The sequence below is a fragment of the Pseudopodoces humilis genome, chromosome 3 (genome assembly GCF_049639895.1).
Source record: "Pseudopodoces humilis isolate 2021_Gansu_Grassland_sample_001 chromosome 3, ASM4963989v1, whole genome shotgun sequence".
NCBI classification, from domain to species: domain Eukaryota; kingdom Metazoa; phylum Chordata; class Aves; order Passeriformes; family Paridae; genus Pseudopodoces; species Pseudopodoces humilis.
The window spans coordinates 78,865,799-78,888,610 of NC_142202.1; the positions used below are offsets into that span (position 1 = coordinate 78,865,799).

Genomic DNA, 22,812 nt, shown 5'->3' on the forward strand with positions numbered 1-22,812 from the left:
AATTCTAAATATATATTACATTAAAAGGGCATATTTTACTAGCAGGTTCACACATGGAACTAGGCAAAAAAGAAACCCTTTCACAATCCTGCATTAAAAGAGATGACAGGGGCTACAAATTCTTCAGAGAACTCTTGCCTGCAATCCACAAAAATTACAAGGAGACCTAGACACAGAAATACATCTAGATATGAAGAACTATATAAGACAATAAAAACTTAACATGCTCTGCAGAGACTCTTTTTGTAAGCCCTCTGAGCGGTCCCACTTTGTCTCCTTAGAGAGGGTAAATGTAACTCCCACATTGCTACACAAGCGCTTGGAGCACAGGTATTACCTCCTCTGAGGCACCAAGTCAGTGACCCTGCAGCTCCTATTTCCCTGAAAAGGCAGGAGGTGTGCACCCAGAAATTGTGCCAGAGGAGTTCAAGTGGGGAAGAGACACTGCTGTACCCTACTCACACCAAGACAAACCAGAGTCTGAGGAGCTGGTACAGATGATCAGAACTGGGGAGTTCTGCCAGGGGTGTAAGAAAGCTACAAATTAATCTATAGCAAAATACAGCTCATTCTGCCCACTAAGCCAGGCCACCCTTTTAAATGCAACCTTAAAATATCGTGGGTTTTGTGGCAGAGTAAGCTTTTATTTGCTTCTTCATACAGGTCCAAAAAGTTTGCTCTTAAATCCTTATCAGGCAAGATTTTAAAATATCCATCTGTTCACAGATCCAAACTGTTTCCAAACAGTATTTTTTCATGTAATTCAACAATATTAGGACCTAAGAAATTTTTCAGTGCCTAATTACCCTTTCTTTTCATAATCATAGTTTGAATTCTTGTTACCACTGCCTTACCTGAAATCCTTTGATGAAATTCTGGACAGAAAAATCATGGTACAGGAATATGTTGATGAGAACTTGCAGAACTTTTTCTCCCAGTTTGAAGGGAAAGTGGGATGTCAGAAGCAGCTAAAAGAGAGACAGAAAAAGAATGTAGCCATAGCAAAAATTTTCTCCTGAGTTCAAATCAGTAAAACATGTATATGCAAGTTGATACAACTCTCAGTATGTGTTAACATTCAACTGAGACACTAAATACACTGCCAACTTCTAAAAACTGTTTCTACTAAAATATCCATGCAAAGATTGATTTTCAGTTTATCATTTTACCACATTTTCATAAGTATCTTTCACTAATACAACATTTTAAGTTACGTTTGTGTAATGCTATTTTTGTAAAATTACAAATAGAACAGAGACTGCTGTAATAAACAATTATACCCCTACTTTCAGCACGTGAAAAAGATTTTGGAAATCCTGTGGTCTACCAAGAATCCACAGGCACAACATTTGTATGGCTTGAACATACGGATAACTCAGCTAATGTTTGACAGGTGGCAAAACTCAGGCTCAACTTTATTTTTTGGAATTTAAGCTAAGTTTCAAAGCTATTTTTTTCTGGAACAAAGTAAAACTGAAATCACAGCTTGACTTTAATGAAGAAGTGTGAATGTCAGAGTATAATTGCACAAGGCAATACAAATGAAAGATGAAAGTAGGTGTGTGTCTCTCACTACGAGAAGGGAGCTCTCAGTATTGCACTATGCTGCAGCTGCAAGAAGAAATATCTAAAATCCAGAGCTTTCAGGAACAGAGTCCTTTCCAAAATCTTCAGACAAACCTGCCTTTAAAGGCCACACATGTAAACTGTGTTTCAACACATGCACTCCTCATTTCTATTTAGAAAGGGAATTACCTTGTCAATTATAGTAGACAGGTGCTCCTTACAGGAAAGGGACTGGAAAAGCTCTATGCAGAGCAGAGAGGAAACCGAGTGAGGAAGTAGTCTGTGGATAATCATTGGTGATGTAGCAATTCCAAAAATCAGCACTAGAGGTAATTCATGGATGTGCTGACTGGATAATGGGGAAAGGGGAAAAAATTAAATAATTAAAAAATAATAGTTACATTATATAAGCTTGTAACAAATGCACTATGTTTCTACTACAGCACTGAGTTTAAATGCAGAAAGGGGTAAATTAAAAGATTTGCTGCAGGTAAACCGAAAGAGGAATTGGTATGGAATAAAATTAAAAAGAAGGGATGCTATTTAAGCCCTAAAGCAGATTAAGAAAATTAAATTCCATTTTTGGATTCAAATTTCAGAAAGTGGCACAAAAAGCATCTGAATTTCAGTTTGTCTTCTGTGGATCCTACCTTCCCAAAAAGTTATACTCAGAGAACTGAGCCTTGTAATAGGATTTTTTCAAAGATACGGAGAAAAAATAAGAAGATACACTCAGTAAGTAACAGCCAAGAAAATTTACAAGATTTACACCATTTAATAAATTCAGAATAAATATGAAACATCTCTTTTGTTAAGTGTGTTCTAATCACACTTAAAAAACCAATTCAAACTTCTCCAGATTAATCTTCCTCTTCAGAGAATTTTTTAGTATTTACCTTAGAACTGAAAATTAGGACTGAATGTGTATCCCTTGAGGACAGCATTCAATTTATAGAAAATACAGTGTTTTCAGTATCATGTCATCATTATTTTCCATTTTTAATAATTTCAAGGAGGTACAAAATATGCTATCTTAAACAGCTTCTAGGTTAAAGTTGTCCATTTATTCCTTTGTTTTCGCAACAGCAACTTTCTGACTTTGGACTTCCATTGTTATCACCCCATTACTTAGCTTCTGACACTCCTCAAAAGAAATTGCTGAAGATAAACATAAACCCAAGAAACTTCATACATTACTGTACACTGTTGATAACCTTAGAGAATCTTAGAAAGGAATTAGAACTTGTGATTGACAAATCAGAGGAACCTCTCACATTTACCAACTTCACCTTTATTATTAAACATGTTTAAGACTGAGATGAAGATAATAACACAAGCTATACAATTTCTTTCTGGTAGCAGAGCAAGTGAATTGCCTTGGCCTTGTTTTGAAGTAACATCAGGTGCACACACTTGCAGCCCCAATTCTAGCAGCTCCAACCAGGGACTACCTGAGTAGTCAGCTGCTGATTACAGATCCTGGCCAGCTGAAGAAGTTTTATATACACCTCTGTTAGTAAGTTAGGGACCTTTAGGCAGCAGCATTACATCCGTAGTCACACAAAAAAATGCACCCTGCGAACAATTTTAAAAGATCTAGACATCTTAAAAATTTAGTTTCACATTGACAAATTCTGTAAAAAGTAGTACCAGTAAATCCTACTATGTGAAGAAAATCATCCACCCCTTATCTCAACCTGGCCCTTAGGCACTCTGGTTCACAGTCTCAAGTTTAGCTTTAGCATAATTTACCCCTAAAATCTAGCAAGTAAGTTTTCATTCAAACACTGCTGCAAAGAAGCTACTCCAATATCTGATTCCAAGGCTTCACTGGCTCCACTGTTACATTTCAAAACAGCTGCAAATAAAAAATGGGTAAAGGTCTAGAAGAACTAAGGTTCAAGTCACATTACCTGCTGACAACTATGAAGTCTTGCAGAACTTTTGTGGTGAAACTTTCCATGTCTTTGAATATGACTACAACTGGAGGAGACTGCCAGTGTCTAGAGGAGGAATTTCTTTTTTTGCTTGGAGTTTCAGAATCTGTTTTCTTTAAAACCATTAATTAAACACTAATATACAGAAGCCAGCAAAATAAAAAAGACTGAATCACATCTATGATATTATGATACTTGAAAATGACAAGACTGACTTTTTGTCAGCTGTATTTATTATTAGCACCTAGAACTGCCGTTTTTCTCCTGTCTGTTTGGCACAGCATGAAGTACAAAGAATAAATAGATTTTAAGCACACAGTCCAACAATGACAAGAATAGCTCTGAAAGACAGAACTGGTGGAGTTTTGTTGGGAATGAGGGAGAAGATCTGAATTGTGTACACAGACACTGCTTATTTTCTGTATCTTTACCCAGTAATAAAAAGTGCATGCACTCAGTGCACTTTGGTTTATCACACTGCTCTGATGAAGTAATCAGAAAATCAGTTGTAACTTGTATTCATGACAGAAACGAAACTTAAAATTTCAATAGGTTTAGCAAGCACAAAGATACAAAAGCATTTTGAAAGTAATTTCTTTACTTCTTGCCAAAGTGGTGTGGGCTGCAGATGATATCATGGCTCATTAGCACTAATACAGCACCTTTGCCCTGGATGGCTGTTCTTCTGTAAAGTTTTGTTTTAATAAACAAAATATCTCAGCAGTCCTGGGAGAAAAGCATCTGGCATGAAGCTTATACTGCATTTTAAGCTTCCAGTTCCAAATTAAACATATGATAAAACAGTGCTTCTTGCTTGTGTTTCAGAATTCTAACATCCATACATCATCAGCAACTAACACCACATTTGCTCTGTCACATATTATATTCAAATCACCTCAATATCATGTTATTTTTTAGTATAACGTTAAAAATTAACCTCTGGCATTTTCTCACAGAAAGCTGAGTTATTAAATTTCTTTTTTAAATACATCTAAAGGTCAGGCATTTTCATAAACTGGAGATAAAAAATGCCAACAACATACCTTTGTTACACTCTCATACCAGCTGATAAGAGAAGGCATTGAACAACGTATTTTATTCTGTGAAACCTGCACACAGTCCTCATCTTCCAGTGAGTCCACATCTATATCACTGTTCATCAGCTGCCCCATCAGCTTCTGCATCAGATTTTTTATGCCTTCACAAAACATTTTAAAAAACATGGCAAAGACACTTGGTTATCTGGCAACACTTTTCTGTCTTATTTTCTCCTTCTTTTATACTACAAAAAACTACCCCTTAAAGTTATTACTCATTGTTTTCCACATTTCTAATTATTCTCCTTTTCTCTTCAGAATGCACATCTCATGCTCCTGAAAGCATTAATGATATGAATGCTGTTCATGCAATTTGCCTAGATGGCAACAACCAAGGCTAAGATGTTGGTCCTCCATCTTTACCTGAGCTCCAGTCATATGCTTTTAAGAGTGACCTAGAAATAAGTAAAGCAGCCACTCCACAGAACTGAGGATGCTGCCATATGTGATTTTAATCTTTTTACTTAAAAAATAAAAAAGGAGCAAGGAGGATGGAACAATTTTATTCTACCCATTCTCTCGCTAAAGAACGTGACTGTAACCATTTAAAAAGTGGAATGCATGCATCCACTGTCCAATTAAACAAGAAGAAAACCAACCTAAACATTAACATGCAATACACTAAGCAGCATGTTCTTAACTGTTATGCTACAGCTAAGTAGCATTTCAATCTTCACTGTTTTAAACTGAACTGGATACCTCTCAAAACACAGTAGGTATGACTGCTCTGGTGACATAGGTTTGAGCAAATCTTTGGAAAGTCTTCAAGATCCCTCTGTCCATTACTTTTACATTTAGGGGCAAAGCTACATTAACTGGTATCTTATTCAAAAGAAGCAGCTATACTATTGTAGCATTTACCTGGGCAATCTTTGGCTTCCAGCAAGGCTACATAAGGCGTAATGTTATCCTGAAGGACATCTGAGAGACCTCTGAAAGTCAAGTCATGATCTGTGACATTTACACCTAGGAAAAAAAAAAAAGGACAAAAGGCCATTTTCCCCGTGACTCGTGAGCACAATGACTGGACAATAAACTGAACAGTAGACAAAAAAAAGATACCTCAAATATTTAAGGAAAGAATGAAAAGTATTACATTTGCTGTGAGGAAAAATGAAAAACTAACACAAGATTAGACATATATGTTGACAGTCCCTGATTAAAAGAAACAGGGAGTCACTGTGAATACCGTTCATCATATAGCTTGGAGGGGTTTTTTAAAGAAAGTTTTCTTAAGAGTGCAAACCTGCAAGAAGCAGGACTTGTTTTCTAACATCCTTCAGAAGCCATCCACAGCCATGTAAGGCCTGCAGACAAGAAGTTAAATTCACCTTCTCTAGACGAAGAATGCTGTATCCATACCTGGATCCTCTCATGGCTCATGTAAAGAGGAAAATTACTGTAAATTGCTATGAAACTCAGTCTGAATTCACTATGAACTACTTAGCATTTACTGTCTTTGTTAATACCTCAAACCACTACCAGCTGCTTAAGAGATACCTGTAGGGGAGTTGTTGATTTACTGGACTAATAAGCAACATAGACAAAAGGGGAAGGAGGTTTTATCTGACTTCCTTCTCCCCGCCCAGTCTCTTCTGCTGACATGTTTGATGACAAGCTGATGTTGCTCACATGAATTGCTGGGGCTCAGTAAGTTTGTGTGTCAAAAAGACACATCTTCTTGATGTGTCTGTGAGTTTTAATCACATGTACAAGATCAGATCAGATGTACATTACAAAACATATCTTTAGAAAAATTACCCAAGACAAGAGCTGCAGTAGGAATTTCTCTGAACTTCATCCTGGAAGTCCATTCTGTTGTCTTCTCTTGAAAGTCAGAATGAGACCGGCTCAAAAAACTCACCAGATTATCAAGCAACTGCTTATTCATATCTTCCTGTATTTGCTGCAAACATACACAGAGAGAATTATCTATAAAAATGTGAAAACACCACTGCATCTTCCTTTTTCTACTCCTTTCCTGCATAATCCTTAACCCTTAAAACTCCAGGATTTTAAATGTGATCTATAAACCACACTAATTTATTGTGCAGCAAACAGAGACATCTCCCATCTTAGAACTTCTGGCCAAGTGCCCCAAGAATAATTTGGAAAGCAAGTGACCTTAACTGTGTTTTCACACCACAGGCTTTAAAGGAGAAAAAACCAACATACTGACAAAGCCTCAGTGACAGGCAAAAAAAACCCAATTTAATTAGTTTCTGGAACGATGTTCATGGAAATTCCTATTCTTCCATCTCACCTTACAAAACAGCAGTAAACATTTTTCTGAGAGATCTAAAGAAGAGTAAATATTCTGCTCCTCCAAATCTAATTCAGGATAAAAGAAGTAAAAATAGTAATAAAGGAAATCATTAAATATGTTTACAGGAAAAAATACTAAACCACATGACTCCCATGTGTGCTACACTGTCTTCTGACCCTCAGGATGATTTTCACACAACAATTTGAATAAGCAGGAACAAATTAAAAGGTGAGAGAAGGCAGAGGGAGATAAAATCTTTAAAGGTAAATATACGTCAGCAACATTTTGTATTTATTTTTTTTATGTGTGCCTTTGAAAATCTGTCCATAAACCAAGATATGCCTTCTTCTACAACAGACAAAAAAACCTCTTACGCTGAAGTTTAGGATATCAATATATACTCTAGAACACATGTTAGAAACAAAATTACACCCTTGTTCCGAACAAAATCATCACCAAGATTTATTAGCAACACAAAATGACACACACAGCAGTGAATTTAATTTTAAGCAAAGTAGCAAAGGCCGTTTCTAGCAGCACTGAAGAGGCCACTCTCAAAGAGTGACGGTCACATCTCCAGGTGATTGAGCATGATGCCTGCTCAATAATCTGAACTCCATTTCCATAATACAGAACAGCTTCTGTTAGTTTCCTAAACAACTGATAAAACTAAACACAAAGTAATTTTAGTCTTTTCATCCTCCACTTATTGAAGAATATTCTTCTGGCCTTTCTGATGTTGATTGTGAAGCTCTCAACTCCCACCTGATAAATTCTATGCAACTCAGAACAAATTATAACGTGACATTTTTGAAAGAATTTACACCATCAGCATTTTAACACCATTGTAACAACTCCTGTATTACCACAGATCCTTTAACAATCCTTTGAGCTTCTGTTTCAGATTCCATCAAACCCTAAGCTTCCTGTAATCACTATTGTTTTTGCTAAGCAAAACAACCTAACAAGAATGTCATTTCTTACTCTGCATGATTACAGTATATATTTCTTCCATTGTGCACTTGTGACAATGGAATTCAGTCTGCCATAGCATTACACATTTACCTAGCTTTCTTAAAATACATCAGTCTTTTCTTGTCAAAACAACTGTGTTACTAGCATTGTTTTGGTAATGTTCCAGAAAGTTCACCAGGCTGCTCTGCATCTCAAGTAACCGAGGCACTTAGTTACATGGCACTCGCACTCTGGAAAAGTCACATGAACTCGAAGCTCAATTACTGCCACAACACCAGGTTTATGTGTTATGTGGTCTGAGAACCATTATCTTCATATTAGAGCAAAAATTACTGTATTTTAGCCCTGCACTTTGCCTTTTTGTTTCTAGCCCAGATCCTGATAGAACAAATTCTCGCCTCAAAGGGGAACAATGTTTCTGTAAGTCCTTGATGAGATTTATCCTAAGAACATTTGCAATGCCACTTCTGACAGCAGGGGTCAAAACTGGGATATACTCCAATACTGAAACAAAAAAAAGTCCAAAATTCATCCTCCAAAAACAAAGGGCAGTTCCTGCCACACTTTTGTCAGCTTCCCAGATGTGAGAAGCATGAAAGGATGTCATTACCAGATGACAGATGGTGCCACAACCACAGCATAGTTTATGATGGACATACAAAGGCCAGGAGTGCTCTACAACAAAGTGCCTTGGAGGGCAAATCCTATTCTGAACACTTCAGGCAGACAGTAGAGAACCAGGAAAATACCAGCACAAGCACAAGGCCTGCCAACAAATCACCAGGCAGCAGTGCCCTGGCAAAACTTTTCGAGAATGTCCTGCTAATGTCCTCCCTAAGCACACTACCAGAACCCCTAAAACAAAAGCCCAGATCAGCAAGCCACATGCTTCTCACATACTCTGCCAGGGATCAGTTTTGCTACACTAGGGTTTGAAAACACGCAAGAAATGAAATCCCGACTAGCTAAAGCCCTCACCTACCTGGTCTGACCTCGCAGATGATGCTGCTTTGAGGAGTTCTGACTAGAAACTTTCTAAGGCCCCTACCAACCTAAATTATCACACTATTTTATGTGTAAGAACAATCATCAGCTCCATGTTTGCCAACAGTAGGATAAAAGGATTTTGATTCAAAACTCAGTAGGAAAGGTATCATAGATACACCAGAAGCAATATGAAGAAAATTCTCTGTGTAGCAGCAGAAATAACTGCAAGTAGTCTGCCCTTGGACAATTCAAATTCTAAGGAAATGCTCATATCAATGTCAGTATAGGAGGAACTGTCTTTCATCAGGAGGAGTAAGACCAGAAGTATCTGGAAAACTCCTAACAGCCTCAAAGAAAACAAGGGTAGGAACAGAATTAGAGGAATTTATGAACTTAGCCCAAGGGTCCAGATTTTAAGTTACATCCATCTGGCCTCTACTGCAAATCCAAAAAAAAGCTTTGGGGAAAAAAAAAATCTCTTAATGTCTACAGAGCCCAAGAGCAAGCAAGGGACTATGGAATACTTGCCCAGAATCCATGACACTGAATAGAGGAGGAAAGGAAACATCTGCTGTATGGAAGCAATTATTCATAGTATAATGTAAACCAGCTGGCTACAGGGACACAACAACAGAATGCCATGTAACACACAACAGACAGGAGGCCACAGTTCAGTAGGAGATTAACTCTGACCCCATTCACACCATCCATACCAATTCAATAGGCCATATTTGGCAGCGGTGTCATTCCGTATCTGACATCCATGAAGCTGTGTTCACATAAATCCACTATGAATCCTGGGCTGCTGTGTTTGAATTCTGGAACACTGAGTTCAAGACCAGCCTAAAATCCTCAGAGGGCTGGCAAGCATTAACTGAACTGAAACAGCAGTATGCTGTTAATAAAGGAGTTAATAAAGAAGACAATAAGTAGGAAGAGTAGCTTAGAACCAGCAGCTTGAAGCAGCAAAAGAGCACCGTTCTGTGGTTACATGTGTAAGTACACACATGTAAGTACCTGATGCATTTATTATTACTATTATATCCTGGACAGTCAATATTTCTGGCCCTCCTATCGCTTTAACTAACTGCCATGCACTTTTAAGCATGTCAAAAAGATCTCCAGAAACAAAGAAGCAAGCACCATTGTTGAAAATGCAAAACACCACTTTAGCGTGACGCACATGACTCACCTCTGTTTCGGATTTGATCTGGCTCCATAAAGACTGACAAGTGACAAACCGTAGCACAGTATCCTCTGAATCATTGCTTGTGCTTCTGAAATAATGATCTGGAAACACCAAAAGCAAAGGACAGCACAAATAAGCCCATGAAAACAAAACATTTTTTTTTCCTGAGAATAAAACAAAGCACCCAACTGTACATATATATTTCAGGGAGATGACTTTTCTCTTAAGCAATTAATTAATTGCTGCTATTTGGTAGAATAAGCAACGGAACAAGCAGAATCTATTACCGAAGTATGTGGGCAAAAGGTAAAGAAGAGGCTTCTATGTCAAGTCTCAGATAAGCTAAAGACTAAATCAGAGCAAACAGCCTTTATTATTAAAGTAAAACAATCATCATCATCGTTCCCTTGCTTCAGAAAAGTGGGTCCACTTGGTTGCCATTCAGTGGAGCAACAGCAGTGGCTTGAACTCTAGAAAAGAGCATAATCTAGATGAGCATAATCTCCTAAAGCACTAAACTCACCCAAAACAGGTCTGTAAATAACAAATGAGAGATCTCTCCATTTTCATTGTCTCCCCTATTACCTCATTTGTATCTCTAAAAAAAAATCACACAAAAAAAAATCTGATCATACAGATTCTAGGCTTTTGGTTGAAGAAAACACAGCCACCACATTATCTGGTAATACACCAAGGCAAAATATCCTTTTTTCATTGCCAAAACTTAAACTAGAGGTGCAAATCAAAAGGCCTTTTGTGGGCCGTGACAGTATTATCAACTATCGATGCAGAGGAGTTTCACAATTAAAACTTCACTTTGGACAGAACTGGGCTTCCAGACTGGGCAGATGCACATCCAAGTACACATTTTAGAACACTACTCTAACCAACTGCTGTGAAAACCCAAACCACCTCTCTCTTTTAGGGCTAATTTATTTTTCCACCTCAAAGCATTTGCTAACCAGAACAATATGCTTAATAGTTTACCCAAGCATTTCTTATCTCTCATAAACAAAAACATAATATCCAGTAAGGGGTAAAATTTCAATGCAGTCTAAGTGCACAGACCTTAACCCAAACATTGCAAATAACTTGCAATGATACAAAAATCTGGGCTCATTACTTTCCTCTCCATCTTTTTCATATTGTCACACCTTCTGGCAGTTCTAATGATGATAAAAGTAGTTTAACCTGTGAATAAAAACAGTACGTTTCCCAGCTGAGTCTCAAATAGCAATTATTTAAGATGCCTTATTTCTGGTTCCAAGAAGAGTCAGTCCTCAAATGAAAACAGACCTACATACACATCTAGAGAAAAATGTACACAGCAAACACTAGTGGACAGAAGCCACAAATGGCTTTTCTTCCTTTTTTTCCACAAGAAACTTAGAGAAAATACCCAGAATATAAGATTTATGGATGGGATATAATTTCTGACTCCCACAGCTTGAAAACGGCTCATTCAGACCTTCAGGTGAATTGCTTGCCTGTTAGTAAAAGCCTTATGGTAAGCATGGTGAGGAGCTCTGTTGTAAAAAAAATACAAAGATGGCTACACAGTCTTGATTGCTGGAGATGAAAAAAGCCCAGCATTTACTCTAGACAATAATTTGCTTACACTCCACCAAAGAAAAGAGTTTTCAGCAATCAAGGAGTAAGAAAACCTCACAGAGCTAGGACAGAACTCATGATATGAACGCAATCAGATGCAATGAACCTTTCAGGATTAACCCTTCTCAAAAACAGAAACATAAATGAAAGTGCACTAACCTGTTTTCTCAGACAATCTTCTCTTCTTGGTACTTGGTTTAAAAACAAAGCAGCCCTAGAGAGAAACAGCAAAAAAAACCCAAACAGATTTCAATACAAACATCAATCTGACTGGCTCCAGAGGCCACTTTATTGTCGTTTTATTTCAGTGCTCCATTAAACCAGTAATTTGCACTAAATCGCCAGTCTCTTAAGAATATCAAGTTACATACTGCCCCTTTATATTTCTGTTTCAAGCTGGAACACTAGTGGAGGCAGTAACCCAGTGCATTTGTTAGGAATTTTTTCATCTTCCACTACATTTTGATTCAACCATCAACTGGGCAGATTCTTTAAATGCCTCAAAACCTCCAACAGGTTTAGAATTAAAAGGAAATTATTCCCTGGGGACCCACAGTTTTCTCAGTACAGTTTCAGTTAGAAACAAAGCAAAACGCAAGAGGCTAAGATGAATGGAAAACACAATCCAAAGTAACGCAACAAGCGTTATTAAGTCACTTATAAAAGAAAATTACATGCCCAAGCCACAGTGAATTGCATCCCAACTCAAAAAAAAAAGTAGATGGTTAGAAGCAGAATGACAAATGCTTGGAAAAAGGTTCATATAAAACCCTCTGTTTGAAGGAATTCCTGTAGAGACAAGACATATCCCAGTTAGACCTATTTCATCATGCAAGAGCTTTGAGCTCTTGAAGATTTTTTTCATTTTCTTCTACAAAATCTGAAATTTCTTCCCCCATCCTCTCTACAGAAGCTCATCTCTTCTGAAGAGTTATGAAGATTTCCTATATATCAGAAATCACATGCACTGCCCAACTCTCACTGTGAGGTTCTTGTGCTGCAGCAAGGGGGAAGGAAACACCTAAGTGCTGGTAATAAACAGACTGAATCCCACATTTGTCAGTGGAGAATGCTTACACAAGGATTATTGAACTCAACCTAGGATAGCTCAGCCACCAGAGTAAGAACAATGTAACAAAAAATCAAACACCAGAGGTATGTTAAATTTTGCTCACAGTCACCAGTCTGTTGAGTGACTTCAGACATGTTATTTCCTTTCTTGCACAAGTAAGAAATTGCAGTAAAACACCAACATTTATATTGACCCTCTCTGAAAAACAGCCTCATGAACTGGAAATGCCTTCAGACACATTCCATTTTACCACGTATATTAAATACCATTTATAAACAGCTGGACAAAAGCAGTGGTTATTCTACAAGTGCCAAACACTCTGGAACAACCACAGCAAAAAGGTGTCCTACAGATTTATTTGTACTGCTGCATGCAGAAAGGGAATTGGCCACAGTGAGTATAAATCATATACACAAAAGAAGAATGGATGCTTCATCAAAACAAACATAAACACTGCTGAATGCTTTGCAAGCACTGGCTTTTCCACACCACTGAATGTGGGTGATACTAGAATATAAAACAGCAAAGACGTATTATATGTAAAATGTGGGAGGTGAGGTGAGGTGACATGATTCACTGCCAAACTATCAGGCAACAGCCATTGTCAAAAGTGAAATCCAGCTGTTTCAGATTAAGTTTTAAGTTCGTTTGGAAGCACTTTACTTCTGGAAGTAATAACCTGCACAGTGCCTTCTGCACCAAAGGATGCAGCTGCATATCACAACTCAGTGAAAAGCAATGGAAGGGGCAGGACTCTTCCTGAGATGATAAAACACAAGCTGTGAAGCATTACTGTTGCTCACTGCATGATCAAGCAAGAGATGAAATAAATGTTTCAAATCAACATTTGAAGTCTTGCAATTCATTGACACTCTGATGAATGCACTATCCCTCCTGCTCTGAACACAGCTCACATAAAAGCTTTCAATTCGGAAATATCAAGGCAATAACAGATACTTAACATTACGTGTGGGGGACAGCACTTTTAGTTCTATTTCTTTGTTGAACTTGTTTTGGGGCGGCGGGGGTGGATGGGTGAAGCAATGAGTGTGGCAGCAAGCAATGCCACCAGACTTCACCTGGAAGTGACAAAACCTTCAGCCACAACACTCCTGGCTCTGTTCTGGGTGACATTTACTCCAAGTGGGAAGGGGTTTTATTGTGCCAGGAAGGCAGCGGGCAGGTAACACTGCGGGGTCACTCACCACTCAAGGTGTGACTCTAGGACTGCCCTGTGCAGGGATAAGGGCTGGAATCGATGGTCCTTGGAGGTCCCTTCCAACCCAGGATACTCCTTGATTCTGGGGGACTGCGGTAAAGACAAACAGCGCCTCGGGCAAAGCGAGGCCGGGTACGGATGGAGAGACAGCAAGGCTTTGGGAAGGGGGGGGCAGCGGAACAGGGAGCCTGGGCACCAGGGAGGCGGGAAAAGCAGCGCCTGGAGCAGGCGGGAAGAGGAGCAGGCGGGAAGAGGAGCAGGCGCAGGACGCGGCGGATGATGCCGCGGATCCAGCTCCCGCACAGGCCTCGCTGCTCCCTGGGGAGCACCCCCCGCTCTCTCCCCGCTCCTCACCTTGGATACGGAACACGTGCTCATGTCGCCCCTCGCCCGCCGCTACCGGAGAGGGAGAGGAAGAGGAGGGGGAGGAGAAAGAGGAGGAGGAATTCCCGCGCACGCGCGCCTCCGACGCACCGCCCACAGCCTTGCGCGTCCCCGCGCCTCTGCTCCCCCCACTTTTCCCTGAGCAGTGGTACAGCCCCCTTTGCGCTGCGCCGCGCGATTCCTCCACCCCCAGCGCAACCGCTGTTCTCCTCCTCCCCCAGTAACCTGAGAATGGTACGGCCCTGCCCGCCCCTGGGCGGGCGGAAAGGAGCGGGGCGGGGGGAATAAGGGTCGGCCGTGGAGAATAAGGGTGGGCCGTGGAGCTTCCGTCGAGCGGTGCGGCCATGGCAGCAGGTTCCTTCCGGAGGAGCATTGCTTCCCAGGTACACACCGCTTCTTCCCGCGGCTGGCGCGGAGCGGGAGTGCCCCCTGAACCAGATGTCCCTTCCGTGCCCTCACAACGGGTTCCCCCTGCCCGGGCGGCTCACAGTGGGCGCGACCCGCCCCGCCCCTGCCCGGGGCGAGCTTTGGGGTTTCCCGCTGGGTTTGAGCTGGAGTGAGCGGGTATAGTCATTGTCCCATCCCTGGAAGTGTCCCAGGGTAGATGGGGCTCTGACCAGCCCGGGCTGCTGTGGAAGGTGTCCCTGCACATGGCAGGGGTTGGAACTTGGTGGTCTTTAAGGTCCCTACTAATCCAAACAATTCTCTCTTTCCATGACTGCTTAAGTCCATAATGGTTTCGATGGGATTCTTCGAGAGAAAATTAAAAAAAAATCAACTCTCTGTGGTGTTTTGTCTTGCCTTTTTCTAAGGGTCCTTTAACATCTCTTAAGTTTGTATTTTTTTGTATTGTTCATAATAGTTATCAAGTCCTTGCTTTTTTTTACCTGGGTTGAAATTAGATTTCAGATATAAAAGGTGCATCCCCCGTGGGTATTTAAACAGGGAGCAGTATTTTTCCTTGGATCTTTTTCTTTCAGCTTAAGTCAATTTTTTCTTTATTTTCAATTTAGCTTTCAAAAGTTTTGGATCTGCCACCAGAGAATTTAATAAAGTCCATATCTGCAGTTCCTGTCTCCAAAAAACGGTAGTTGTTTACATTTTATCTTCAATGTTGGTGTGTTTTATTATTTTATGGCATGCCTGTTATTGTAAAAGCTTGACAAGACTTCAGGGAAAAAATACAGACAAAAATCCCAAGCCTTTTATACCAATGTAATTATAAGATAGTTCAATCCAATTAAATCCCTGTATTTTTGCAAGAAAGCTTAAAGTAAATATAATTGCTTACAAGCCTGTACAAATTTTTGGCAGTGCATGGATGGCAAATGCTTCAACACTGGTGATCTGAATGTGAAACTGCTTAGAGCCAATGTAAAGTTATGGAGGATTTTTTTTCTGTGTCCTGCTCAAGAGTTGCAATAATGTTAGCAAGTAAATTTTATTTATTCATGAGCATAGTTTTTATTTATTATGTGATGGTGTTCTCACCATAACTACTTTCTGATTGTATTAGAGCAAAGGTGATATTTGGCCTTCTAGTCCAGCTTTCTAAATATAGTGAATCTTCAGGTATTTGTGACTGGGTTATGCTTGGCAATTACACTTGTCATATGCAGAGTCAGCTTGGATCTGCCAAATCTCCCCAGCATTTCAGCAGGTTTTTTTTTTCCCTCATTTTCATATGTTGTTGGTTTGTGTTTTTTTTCAGGCATGTGGCTGATTTCCAGCTCTCCATTGCTTCTGTAATAGAAAACAGTTCTAGTGATTGCTTAGAACATCTTCAAGCTCAGCAGCTTGCTGAAAGGGTATGTTAATGAACTCCTCATATATTGATGTAGTAATGAACTTACAGACTAGATGTGTAAGGGGATGGATAAGAAAAGAATCCTTTCTCCAAGCATCTGTTTGGGTCAAAGTAGTTTGATGACTGTACTTACTGTAATTGTACACAGCATCTTCATAGGGAGTTGGAGAAGTAGCTTTGGTTAAGGTTCTTGTGAAATTGTTGTTTTCAAACAGTTTCTATTAAATAGTGCTGGTGAAGTTAGGTGGGTATCTTAAAGGGTGTGCCATGGTCTGTGCTGTTGCCCAGCACTTGAGGAAGAAATTGAATGTGTGGTAGCTCAGAAAACCAAAGACTGCAAAACCCAGCTCTGGAAAGGCAATGGATGAAGTTGGCCTGTGGGACAAACAGGCCTAACTTTCAAATCCTTATCTGCCTGAAATAGAGTTTTCTTGGAACAGCAGTTTTTTCAGGTGTGCCATTTGGGAAATGGCAGTAGCTGGGTGTTAATACTGAAAAAAAGGACAAATAAAACCAGTTGTAATACTACTGAGGAGCTAAACTGTTTCTCATGTCATTCTTCATTGCTGAGATGTTGAAGTTATCCATGTCTTGGACCTGTTCTAACAAGATAAATATTCTGACTTGGGTGGAAGGGGAACTGATGATGCAACCAATATATATACAACCAAAAGTTCTGAAACAACTGGAAGATGATCTAGAAACACGAAATAATTCAGGTTGGAAAGGACCTCAGAAAGTTATCTGTTCCCATATCCTCCATAGGTGGAGGTGGTTTTGATGAGGTTGCTGAGGAGTTTTGAAATTCAATGAGGGAGGATTAGACAGCCTCCCTTTCAATCTGTTTCAATGACTGTATCATCACAGTAACAAGTTTTATTTTTCTCCTTGTGTGTAATTTTAAAACCATCGGCTATTCCCACTGTTTAGGAAGCTGCGAGTTTCTTCCCTTCTTTATTGTTTGTGGCTCAGTAAATAATCCTGAAACATTTGGCCCTACAGCTTTTCATGGAGGAGCAATTTTAACAAAGAAGAATAGACCATCAATATAAGCCCCCAAACTAAATAGATCGTGCCAGCTAGACAAAGGAAAATAAAAATCTATAATCTCTAAGGAATGCTTTTTGTTGGGTGATGAATAAATGAGATGCATTTTACTTGTTTAGACTGGTCATATCATTTCCAAATAAGGTAAGCAGTGTATAAACTACCAAAATATAACTATGTGTCAAAAAGTAGCAGAGAGAAAAATGCAGGCAGTTACTGGTTTTTGTCATGATAAACAGTTGATGGAGTGCCTCAAGGTTCAACAGAATGCTCAAAGTCACTTCTGAGGAAATGGGCCACAATATTTGAAATACAGGTATTTAGGTTAGGCAAAAGGAGATGGAAGTTTTTCCAGTTGACTAAAATAGCCTAAATAGCTGGGCAGTGAGACAATAAATGAAGCAAAGTACTTCAGTATTCTGAAGTACTGAAAATGGTGTGTACAGAAAGATCAGGGGGTCTTGTTTGCATGGGCTTTTGATTTCATTTGGCTGGCTGATTCTTGTTTCCTTTTTGTACTGTTAGTTCTTTGTGGAGGGGATGTTGTGTTGGATGTTTTAATGCTTCTGTACTGCGCAGTGGCATCCTAGTGCAAGCCTTGGGCACAGGGACATCTGGGTACTAAAGGACCACAGGGCACTTGGAGAAGAGGTTGTTAAAGCTGTGGAGAGGACAAATGAGCACTCTTATTAAAGAGAGATAAAAACTACTGATGTGACAAATGGCAGATTATGTAGAAAAAATTTATCAGAACAAATGTTGTGGAGAAGATCCAGTGGGTGTTCCTGTTTTCTCTCTGCCCCATAAACAGAAAGGACCATTTGTAAAATAGTAAGGTGGAAAATTCAGTGTCAAGACAATAAATGTTTTTTTCACATAGCTTGTGAGTTAACATTAGAATTTGTTGTTAGCAGAGCTTGTGAAAATAAAAACATTTCAAAGCTAGCTACAATTTCTCCTGATTAGATCAGTGTCTTAAGCTGGAGATCTAATATGGGAGTACAACTTCCTCTTCATGGTGATGAGCTTCAGGAGGAATGTATAGTTTGCCTCTCTCATAGATACTGAGTGAGAAGGTGATTGTGTCATATTTTTATATGCTTTCCATCCCTCTTTTTTCCCTTTTTTTAAGGTAACTTATTGACTATGAAGGACAGCTGGTTTAGTAAGAAGCTCTTTGGGCTGTGAAGAGACCCAAATTTGTGTTGACATTAGGTGTTGGTTGGCCAAATATGCCTTGTGGGTTCAGATTTTTCAAGATATGTGCCTTATGGAAATTGTAAATGAAATTTTTAATAAATTGGCCTTTCATAACTTTATTTTGTGACACTGGGTACTGCAGAATGTTGTCACTAATTTTTTTTTTTGTTGTTGTTAAGTTCTGGCAGCTACTGTGTAAGTTGTCAAAAGTATCTCAGCTTTTGTCTGTACAAAGAGTTCAACTACTACTCCCAGTCAAAAGAAAACAGACTGTGCACATGCAGGGTCTGAAGTGGAACATATTTGTGGCATTTCAAGCTGAGTTATATTCAGAGCTTATTAAGCATGAATGGGAAATAATAAAATTGTCCCTTTTCCAACAGCATTGGTGAAATGATCCATTTATGATTGCTTCAAACAAATAACATTTAATATTTATAGTGGATTTAATTAATATTCACAGTGGATTGAATTACAGTTTTCCAGTTCATCTATTTTCATTTAAAGTTTCTGTTTTATTTTATTCTCTTAGCTAAAATGTGATTCAGTAGTGAGCGAAATCAGCGCTGGTCCAGGAACAGTGAATTTTACAATAAACAGGGAATTATTAGCAAAGGTGAGTAGTGTCTTTCATGTGCTTTAAGGTAAAAAATGTTTTCTCAATATTAAACTATGGATTACCTACTATTGTCTTAGGAAGGTACTTTCTATGTGAAACTGTCTTTCACAAGTTTTCCCTGAGGATCCCTGTTGCTGATTTGTTATGTAGGCCTAGAATTTGAAATGAGGCTCAAGAAAGCTTCCTCTTGTGGGGAAACAGTGCATCTACTGTTCACTAATAATCATAACTCTTTCCCTCTCTCTGCTTTAAAATGCAGGCTTTTTTACATCTAGTTTGAGTTTTGACAGTGTACAACTCAAAAGTTTTGATCTTGTAAATACTCTTGGTTTTACCTGGCATAGAAGTATTTGATAGCAGATCTTTCATTACACACTTTGCTGGAAAAAAAATCCAGGGGAAAAAAAAATCCAAAAGAGAGGATGTATTCTTCAATAATCCTGACTGAAGTGTACATATACCTTGTAACCAAGCCAGTGGCTACTAAAGAATAGGTGTATTAGTAAATTTTGTGTATGTGTCTAGCTTGCCTTCTGAGGTGTCATAATAAGAACAGAATTAAAGCATTTTTACAGATGCTGTTCCTTTTTTTAAAAAAAATCAATAGCTGTTGCAGAAAAATGTTAAAGTGATGTTTTTTGAGTGGGAAAAATAAGAAAAATTTCCACTGAATGAAGTGAGATTTCCACTTTGTTTCACTCTGTTAATGGCTTCTGTTATCTTCAGGAAGCTTGTTCAGTTCATACAGCTTCACAGGTTAAGTCTGTAGTGCATTGGCCTGTGTGACCTTATACGTTTCAGTTCATGGAGGGACTGACTTGGTGCTATGAGCACATCACTGATAATACTCATACAAACTGTCCTGATGAATATTTTAAGGCATTTTACAATCTCCAGACTTTCAAAGCTGACATATTTTAGTACAGATCATTCATACTGCCCTTACAAACTTGCAGGTGGAAGAGAGAAAGAAGAGTTGTTTGGACACATTAGGATTGAAGAGTTGGCTTTCTTTGGCACTAAAAAAGTAGAAGTTTTTCACAAAATTCAGCCTTAATTTTCACCAAAACTCTGCATACGATTCCTCTAAAATTTTTTATTTGATCAAATACAGCTTTCAAAAGTTAGTGGCATTTTTGTCTGTGTATGAGACCTTGTTTGCTTGGAAAACCAGACATCTAATTACTAATGTGAATAAAGGATGTGGGATCAGTCTGATTTGTGGCTGGTAAACAGTTTTCCTGGCGATGCTTTCTGTTGGTGAAACTTCCTTGTGTGGATTTGATTTTTTTTTTGTTGTTGTTGTTTTAAAAATTGTACCTTAGACTGTGCTGCAGCAGGTGTGGAATGATGGCTCAGAGTATGGAATAAAAAGTGAACTTTTCTCTACAGTTCCCAGACAAAAGGCGGTGATTGAGTTCAGGTAAGCACACCTGAAGGGTCTTTGAGACAATTGCCTTGTCTGCTGATTGATATTTTCTGGTTGATAGTCATTGCTGTAAAGAATGACGCCTGTGATGTTAAACCATATTAACTAGTATTATATTTAGCGGTATTTGACATTCAGATATATTCACCACATAGAATATAAATTATATTCAGGGATTTGAGGCTTTTTTCCCAGAATGTATTTTGGGTATTTAAGGAGTTCATGCCTTACACAGCCCTCCATTGAGAATATTCTCATTTAACACCTAACAGCATTCAGTTCTTAAGAAAGCTTCTTTTTATTTTGTTATGAAGAAGTAAAGCCTGAATTTCCAGGCTTTAATCAGGTTTTTTACCTTCTTCCCTGACTTGTTAAAGAAAGCAGTCATTTGTCTGAAGAAAGCAGTCATTGATTGCTGTCCCCAAAAGTTTTTTTCCACTGCAATTTTGTTGACTGTCACCTACTCATGGTATGAAAAGTGTCTGAGTCAAATTTTTTATGCATAAATATTTTTGTTGAGTAATATTCCCTCTGCAGGCTTCTAGTCTTGAAAAGTAAGAACTTGGCTTTAATTTGGAGGTTGAATTTTCATAGCTGAACTTTATATATATATATACATATATATATATATATATATATATTAATCTGGGCAAACAGTTGTGTAAAGAGTTGGGGTTTTGTTGTTTTTCTTTGTGAGGGGTGGGCATTGCTGGAAAGATGTCATTTTGATTACACAAAATCTCTCATCCTGGTTTATCTCTGAAAAAGACATGAGGAGAATGATCCATATGTCCAAAATGTGTAGAAAAGTGAGAAGATATTTTTGATTCTTTGTTGCTAACACAGCTGGGCTTTGATTAGATTTTTTTGCTTTTGTTGGGTTGGTTGATGGGGTGGTTTAACCACAGCACTGTCTGTTAACTAATACTGGAGGGAAACCTGGTTGGATAAGAACACTTGCTGTCTAGGACAGAGGCTAATCAGGGAATCTTACAGGAAAATTGAGGATTGAGCTTTTATTTCAGCTCTTCTAGATGCATGTGTTGAATTCTTTTAACTTGGTGATCTGGCAGTTTTGTCCACTGAGCAAATGTTATTTGTAAAAATCTGTTACAGCTCCCCTAATATTGCCAAAAAGTTTCACATAGGACACCTGCGTTCCACCATAGTAGGTGAGTGTGCATTTCACTGCCTCCTGGGAGGGCTGCTTTCTCTGCCTGCCTCACTTGACAGGGGTCTCACTCCTTGGGTGTGAGTGGCTTGTGTCAGGCTCAGCTTGCTGATTAAAACCTTTCTGCTCATTATGCAGTGAAGAAAAGAATGTGGTGTGTTGCTGGCAGATTTATTAAGTCACACATAATATAGTTTTATGACTGTGGATATTAAATGAAGTAGCTTAAAATTGGTCTTCAAAGACACCCAAGGCAGTTTTCATTGAGGTGTTAAGAGAGTCCTTTGAATGTTAATTCTCAATTTGCATGGGACTGCAGAGCAGTTCAGATCATAATGTCTTGGTGGCTGCCCTGCAAAAAGCTTGCTTTTATATGCTAATTACTTTATGCCAGTATTACCGAGACAGTTGCTGTAATTTCTAATAGAATAATTAATAAATTTCTTGTGCAGTGCTCTACTGATATATGGAAAACTGTATTTGTCCTTCGTTTCCTGATCTCACAATAGAAACTAGGAGGTTGTAGCAGAAGATCCTACAAAATCTGTGCATCTAATAATGTATTAGTTTTTAATTATACTTAATTCATCATGTATAGTTATTAATTACATAAATTAATTGCCTCTTCCATGGACAGATAGTTGAGTGAAATTATGTATTTGGGTTTTTTTTATGTTCCATTTCTGGATCCTTTGTTACAGAAAAAAGCTACTTTCAGAAATAGTTCTGTAGATCAATGTTTGTCCCAGAGTAAGACAATTAATTCACTACAGAGAATGGAATTGAAAGTAATTCAGCAAGCTAGAATGTGGTGTTATAACAATACAGTATCAGTTTTCTGCATCCTTTACAACAGTATTGTAATTAAAAGGTACCCTTGAAGCAAAGGAAAAGAGAGGAAGGGATGTGATTATTTCTTCTTTGTAATTCTAAGGCTATGACTAAGCTCAGGAGAGAGAAAAAGGGTTTTTGTTGTAAGAGCAGCTGGAACTTATATATATGTCCTTATAGGATACAACAAGTTTGGAGCATGCTCTGTTAAATGCAGAGCTCAGAACTGCTCCAACAGTCTAGAGAGATTCAGGACTCGATGTTCTCTCTTTAGCATCACACTTAACAGCAGTTTGTGAATTTTGAGTGCTTGCCTAACCTGCTTTGAGGTTGCCTGACTGTGATGGAATTATGTATAATGCCACATATGTGTGAGAATACAAAATGACTTTAAAAGGTTTTTCA

The 22,812-nt window shown here is 38.7% G+C and overlaps 2 protein-coding genes across 8 annotated transcripts in view; one reads left to right on the forward strand and one right to left on the reverse strand.

Moving 5' to 3' along the window:
* The window catches only part of ORC3 (origin recognition complex subunit 3), a 34,577-nt gene extending 20,188 nt beyond the window's left edge, over nucleotides 1–14,389 (reverse strand). For 5 of the 6 annotated variants that reach the window (XR_015772144.1, XM_014263312.2, XM_088052720.1 and 2 more), the window contains exons 1-9: nucleotides 14,274–14,389; nucleotides 11,788–11,842; nucleotides 10,021–10,118; nucleotides 6,362–6,506; nucleotides 5,462–5,566; nucleotides 4,547–4,701; nucleotides 3,480–3,616; nucleotides 1,756–1,915; nucleotides 855–968 (exon numbers count right to left, since the gene is read on the reverse strand). Coding sequence is in view for 5 of the 6 variants with exons in the window: in XM_014263312.2 (XP_014118787.1) it covers nucleotides 855–968; nucleotides 1,756–1,915; nucleotides 3,480–3,616; nucleotides 4,547–4,701; nucleotides 5,462–5,566; nucleotides 6,362–6,506; nucleotides 10,021–10,118; nucleotides 11,788–11,842; nucleotides 14,274–14,297 (993 nt within the window). In the remaining variant the exon portion in view is untranslated. Of the gene's footprint in view, nucleotides 1–854; nucleotides 969–1,755; nucleotides 1,916–3,479; nucleotides 3,617–4,546; nucleotides 4,702–5,461; nucleotides 5,567–6,361; nucleotides 6,507–10,020; nucleotides 10,119–11,787; nucleotides 11,843–13,905; nucleotides 14,002–14,273 lie in introns of those variants that run through there. The other variant, XM_088052721.1, reaches the window with a different exon arrangement.
* Nucleotides 14,390–14,541: 152 nt separating this feature from the next.
* Nucleotides 14,542–22,812, forward strand: part of RARS2 (arginyl-tRNA synthetase 2, mitochondrial) — a 30,452-nt gene continuing 22,181 nt past the window's right edge. Inside the window, exons 1-6 of one of the 2 annotated variants that reach the window (XM_005518188.3) lie at nucleotides 14,542–14,686; nucleotides 15,317–15,390; nucleotides 16,015–16,111; nucleotides 18,890–18,973; nucleotides 20,302–20,399; nucleotides 21,522–21,577. In XM_005518188.3, the coding sequence (XP_005518245.1) occupies nucleotides 14,648–14,686; nucleotides 15,317–15,390; nucleotides 16,015–16,111; nucleotides 18,890–18,973; nucleotides 20,302–20,399; nucleotides 21,522–21,577 (448 nt within the window). In that variant the 5' untranslated portion in view covers nucleotides 14,542–14,647. Of the gene's footprint in view, nucleotides 14,687–15,316; nucleotides 15,391–16,014; nucleotides 16,112–18,889; nucleotides 18,974–20,301; nucleotides 20,400–21,521; nucleotides 21,578–22,812 lie in introns of those variants that run through there. The other variant, XM_088053780.1, reaches the window with a different exon arrangement.